At 36.5% G+C, this 6,320-nt stretch overlaps 1 protein-coding gene across 1 annotated transcript; it reads left to right on the forward strand.

The window, feature by feature from the left end:
* The first annotated feature begins 536 nt into the window (after window positions 1–536).
* Window positions 537–5,959, forward strand: LOC141098977 (olfactory receptor 5F1-like). The gene is made up of 2 exons (XM_073587032.1): window positions 537–672; window positions 5,022–5,959. The coding sequence occupies exons 1-2, from the start codon at window positions 537–539 to the stop codon at window positions 5,957–5,959; spliced, it is 1,074 nt and encodes a 357-aa protein (XP_073443133.1).
* The last annotated feature ends 361 nt before the right edge of the window (window positions 5,960–6,320 follow it).

The following is a 6,320-nucleotide window of genomic DNA, read 5'->3' on the forward strand; positions in this document are numbered from 1 at the left end:
CTACAATGATGATTGCGCTGTCCTATGAACGTTTTTATTGCTTCAAGAGATTTCTTTCATTGTTCTTATTGTCATGTTTTTCATGTGCTTTTACTTTTTGCAGGTTTCCAGTTTAGTCTACATTGTATTTCATGGACTACATTGGAGTGGCATGGAATTCATGTCTTTAATAAAATGGTCACAGAGGTATGGTGCCAGGAATGTTTTTTTTTTATAAATAAAATGTTTTTCTTATTTAACACTTTATCACAGCATTAGTAATTAGTAACAAACAACTTTCCACTACTATCTCCAGGACTTGGTATCAGTCAGTTGTTTTTTCTCACCCAAGAGCTGCTCTCCCTCCTATGTTTTATTTTTACAATGTGCCTAAGAGCTGACAGGTAAGTAGTTGCTAACTAACTGTCGGTTGTGCCCAGTGCTGATCTCTGCTGAGACAGAGTGGTCAATGACGCCTCCTGCTGGCAAATCTGTGACATCCACTGATGTCACGCCAGAGCAGCTCTTTCTCTTCCGCTCTGCTCTGTTGACAAGACATGATTGTCGATGTCATGCTGATTGACAGCCAACTTCCTGCTGCCTGTGTTCAGATGGTTGTCATTCAGCAGTCACGCCCCGACAGAGCAGCCCAGAAGAGAAGTTGCTGCTCTATTGACGTGGATCAGCTGAATCGTAGGCAGGAGCATTCAGTGACTGCTCTGAGCCGGCACAGGGTAGAACAGTCAGTTCCTGTCTACCTGCCTGTTAATTTTTAGGCGCATATTAAAACAAAATCTTGGATAACCTCTTTATCTACACAAGCACTGGGTTATTAAGAATTACACAATAATATTTTACCAATTGTTGTGAATAGGAATCATGTAGGAAGGAAAGATCAATAATAATTTCTGAACGTTAGGGACATTGATAATTATATTCTCTTTAATATTTTAACTATATCTCTTGATATCTATAACCTAGTTAATTTATCCCCTGGCGTAGACCGAGAGATATAAAAACGGTATATTTTGTGAAATTATAAGTAGTTGCAGCTCTCTACAATGATCAAGACATATTATTAACAGGAAAACTGAACAATTACCACAAGAATATAACACGACGCAATTCATGGATAAAATTACTAATGGTCAGTGTTGTTTTTCCCTGTGTATAATATAGTTTCAGGTACTTCCAGATGAGTTTTTATTGCTTTTATATGTTACATATGTATTTCTCAATTATTACATTAGTTACCCAAGACTCTAACATTCACCTATGAAATAATAAATCTTATAGTAAATTGCTGCACATAGCGGCATATCTGTTTTTTTACTGGTAGCGCTATAGTCTTCTATGGGTTCATGCACAGAGTCCTATATAACAGACACATAGGCAATTCATTTTAGATTTTAGAAGCAACAGCAATAAAATAAGACAAAGTGCACGTTCCATAATTTAAGCAATTCTTTTATCGTGTTACTTACTGCAGATTCATTGTAGAAATTTCTCTGCCAGAAATTTCTTTCCATATATCTTAATGGAGCTATTTCAGCAGCATAAGCATAGATTTTACTAAAGGTGAGTGCCTCCAAAAGGGGTCTAAGGAGTTTCCTTTCGGGGAGTGTAAAGTCAGCCAAAGGAGATTTGTAAGCTATACCATGTTCTTATGGAAATTTAAATATGCAAATAGCTTTTTCAAAGAAAGAAAACAAGAACTCTACTACCATCTATTAGAAATGGCAATCCTAAAAGTAAATATTGACCCTTTAAAGGACATTGACACCTGACAGAAGAAGAAGCTAAACCAGAAACTGACAAAGGATCTACCGAAACGCGCGTCCGGGCATATGTACGCACCTCTCCCAGGACCACTTTTATAATCAGGTAACTCCTTCCATGCTGAATACTTCCAGATATATCTTGATATATTTCTTACTGAAGTTGGCTATTTCTCACCCTATGCCCTTTGACTATATTAGCTTGGTGAAGATTTTGTGATATAGGATTATTAATTTTATTTATTTTTGGGTCATTTCACTTATTTATTCCTAATTATTCACCTTCTGATTTATACTTATTGCTATATTTTTGGATATATATTTATTATATGTATTTTTTATGTACATATACAGTATGTGTACACTATATTTATTACTACTATTATTTTTTACGCTTAGTCTTTACAGTTCATCAGTATACATCATAGATTTTTACTCTAGTTTAATTAATAACATCATTCAGCATGTATTTATTTATTTATATATATGTTTTTATCTAAGGTAATATCATCTATTATTATCTGTACATTTATATATATTTTTGCACCTTAGATTTAATATTATTTTTTCAATATTGTTCCTGATTACATTTTATTTTTTGTGTTTCATGTCGTTTTTATGCCATATGTGTGGTGCACCTTTTTATAGCACTTTTTTGCCAATACTTCTAATAAAGGCATTTTTTAATTAATCGGATTTCCCTGTCTGCATATTTATTTATAGATGTATTTTTATTTCCCAGTTTTTTGTTAAACCATCTCCCAGTTTTTAGGTCTATCAATTTTCAAGTTGTATCCACTCTTCCATGTTCTGGTTGGCTATAGATTTTTATACATAACCCTATATATATATATATATATATATATATATATATATATACAGTATATATATATATTTGTTATTTTAATTTATGATTATTATACTGTATTTTAGGGAATTTATATGCATTTTATATCACGTCCTTCCTTTTTGGTATTCAGAAACTTAATTTGCAGACATGTGTTTTGGAGAGTTTGTCCCATAAGTGAAGGAGAATTGACCCTTTATGGGCTCAATGCTGACTTTTAGGACTGCTACTTGCAATATGTAGCATCTGTTCACCGTGTTTCCTGGTGTGCGTGTCCTTTTCTTTTCCAAAAAAGTTATTTGGATACCTCCAATAAGTGATGCTGGGAGGCCATCTGTTCTTCACTTGGAAGAGGCTAAAGAATTTCCTGGTTTATGATTCTCCCAATGACATCTTGGCTCTTTCATCAAGGAGAACCTTTAACCCCCTAGGCCAATTCACGGCCAACAAGTATCCTACTTTGCACTAATTAGGGGCTGGAACAGCAAAACAGGCTTTTTCTTTGGTTCAGTATTTTAAGTGATAAGTCAAGGCTCATATTAGGTTTTACACTGACTTAAAGTAGGTCTCCAATAGTTAGCATTAGAAGAAGATGCTATCCTGCATATATAGATATTTTAAAACACCATTACCACCTATGAACATACTATTGCAGTTATATTCTTGTTTTTGACCTTGCAGAGTCCTGCCTACTGGACTGCATGCATACAATAGTGTCTTAGTCTACACTATTGTTCTGCTATTTCTTACAGGAACCAAGAAGATTAGTATGGACAGCAGTATGTATAATATCAAGTGTGTAAAAAAAAAAAGAATAATGCATAAAGGTAATAATAATAATAATAATAATAATAATAATAATAATAATAAGGGTATTTAGTAAACATAATTTTGATCAAAATAATGTACAAGCCATCCCGCCACTTCACGGCAACCCTTGTGGGACAGTCCCTACTCTAGTATTTAAAACCTTTTCACTTGCCAAGTGACGTGAATGTGAACAAGGATCGAGCGGCTGAACCACTAGTAAAAGCTTAGGCCAGACTGGATGGTTTTCCCAGCTCAGAAAGAGGGCGTTCACACCCATACTGTGTGCACTGAATGCACAATGATATGAATAAAAAACTAATCTGAACTGAGAAAGTAAGGTAATGTGTATGCACAATGTAAGTGCATATTAACACATGACCATTAACCAGAGAAAACAAAAAGCAAAAAACACAAATATCCTGAACTAAAAAGTAAAAAACAAACTGCAAATAATGCATAAAGGTAATTTTGATCAAAATTATGTTTACTAAAAACCCTTATTATTATTATTATTATTATTATTATTACCTTTATGCATTATTTGCAGTTTATTTTTTACTTTTTAGCTCAGGATATTTGTGTTTTTTGCTTTTTGTTTTCTCTGGTTAATGGTCATGTGTTAATATGCACTTACATTGTGCATACACATTAACTTACTTTCTCAGTTCAGATTCGTTTTTTATTCATTTTATTGTGCATTCTGTGCATATATGGGTGTGACCGCAATCTTTCTGACCTGGGAAAACCATCCAGTCTGGCCTAAACTTTTACTAGTGGTTCAGCCGCTCGATCCTTGTTCACATTCACGTCACTTGGCAAGTGAAAAGGTTTTAAATACTAGAGTAGGGACTGTCCCACAAGGGTTGCCGTGACGTGGCAGAATGGCTTGTGCATTATTTTGATCAAAATTATGTTTACTAAATACCCTTATTATTATTATTATTATTATTATTATTATTACCTTTATGCATTATTTGCAGTTTATTTTTTACTTTTTAGTTCAGGATATTTGTGTTTTTTGCTTTTTGTTTTCTATAATATCAAGTGTGCTAGAATACTAATTCTAAAAAAAAATGCAGTCTTAGGCTGGTTTCACATTAGCGCTTTTTAAGCGCACGCACGGCCGGGGGTAGCTCCGCCCCCGAGCCGGCTCTCTGCCCGGCGTGCCCGCCCCTTGCTTGTAGCGCCGCCTCCTAGCGCACAGCGGCGCCTGCGATCGGCGCACCCTATCTTTAGCATAGGGTGCGCAGGCCGTGCGCTAGTTGCGCTTTGACCTGCGCTGCGCACTTTTGACGGTGCGCCGAGCACGCCGAAATCCGAAAAGTTTGATTTTGGCGCGCACGGCGCACCGTCAAAAGTGCGCAGCGCAGGTCAAAGCGCAACTAGCACACGGCCTGCGCACGATCTGCGCACCCTATGCTAAAGATAGGGTGCGCCGATCGCAGGCGCCGCTGTGCGCTAGGAGGCGGCGCTACAAACAAGGGGCGGGCACGCCGGGCAGAGAGCCGGCTCGGAACCAGCCTTAGAGGAGTTCAGTACCTGTGGCTTTTGGTCTCAATTTTATTATTTGGCAATATCATTTATAATACTATTAATCTCTCTTACAGAATATCATGTATATAATGATTCATCAAAAAACACTTTTACCTTCTTGGGATTTGGTGATCAAGCACATCTTCAAATGTTCCTCTTCCTGGTGTTCATGTTCATGTATCTCATCACTGTTGTTGGGAACCTAGCGATCATAGTACTTATAGCCACAGATACTCACCTGCACAGTCCAATGTATCTTTTCCTCTCTAATCTGGCATTCGTGGATCTTTGGTATTCTTCAGGCATTACACCTAAAATGTTGGTTGACTTAATTTCATTGGATAAAAGCATATCGTATATTGGATGTGCACTCCAAATGTATTTCTTTATTGCACTTGGGAGTACTGAGAGTTTTCTACTTGCAGCCATGGCCTTTGATCGCTATGTAGCAATATGTATTCCTCTCCTTTATCTGAAGAACATGACCAGGATGAAGTGTCTACAGTTACTTAGTGGATCATATGCAGCGGGCTTTCTTCACTCTTTAATACAGACGTGTTGTACTTTTCGTCTTTCTTTCTGTGGTTCCCATTATATTCGCCATTTCTTTTGTGACATTCCCCCTCTGCTGAAATTATCTTGTTCAGACATCACAATAAATGAATTTATTCTTTCTATTTTTGCATCTTCTGTCACTGTCACATCCATTATTGTCATTGTCATCTCCTATGCATCCATTTTACATGCTGTATTTACCAGTAGCTCTTCTAGAGGCAGACGTAAAGCCTTCTCCACATGTGGCTCTCATTTCATTTGTGTGATTCTGTTCTACAGTACAGTTTTTTTTATGTACATGAGGCCTAGTTCATCATATTCCTTAGAACAAGACAGAATTGTTTCTGTAGTCTACACCCTGGTTATTCCTATGCTAAACCCTCTAATATACAGTTTACGGAATCGTGAAATGAAGCTTGCATTAAGGAGGACAAAAGCCTTTCATGTCTGTAGATAATAGAAATATTATTAGCCCTCAGATTATTTTATAGTTTTTTGTTATTGCTATTGTTCTAGCTAAAATCAGCACACATCCATTCATTGAATTGGTGTACTGCCAGCTCTGTTTAGTTCACTTATTGTGCAGGTCTGAATACATTTATCTGCGATGAAAATGAATGTCTCTGGATTGACTTTTTAATTTTTCAGCACTATAATTGTCCATCTGATTAAAGTATCCTTTGGGGAGTAGGTCTCCTTCTAATCCAAAATTGTGGTATCCTCCTTTCTGCAAATCACTCCCTGTGGAGGTAGAGGAGGCCAATCTGAAAAATATCTAATGTAATTGATAAGGTAAACTGGGAATGAACGTGAAGAGC

Source organism: Dendrobates tinctorius, unplaced genomic scaffold (assembly GCF_039654945.1).
Source record: "Dendrobates tinctorius isolate UK_male_01 unplaced genomic scaffold, ASM3965494v1 ptg000097l, whole genome shotgun sequence".
In the NCBI taxonomy this organism is placed as follows: domain Eukaryota; kingdom Metazoa; phylum Chordata; class Amphibia; order Anura; family Dendrobatidae; genus Dendrobates; species Dendrobates tinctorius.

What these genes read in the sequence shown, in the direction of transcription:
- LOC141098977 (XM_073587032.1), top strand. Translation starts at nt 537, where the DNA reads ATGATTGTCGATGTCATGCTGATTGACAGCCAACTTCCTGCTGCCTGT. An exon ending in TGACGTGGATCAGCTGAATC is followed by an intron (nt 673 to 5,021) that starts GTAGGCAGGAGC and finishes TCTCTCTTACAG; the next exon opens with AATATCATGTATATAATGAT.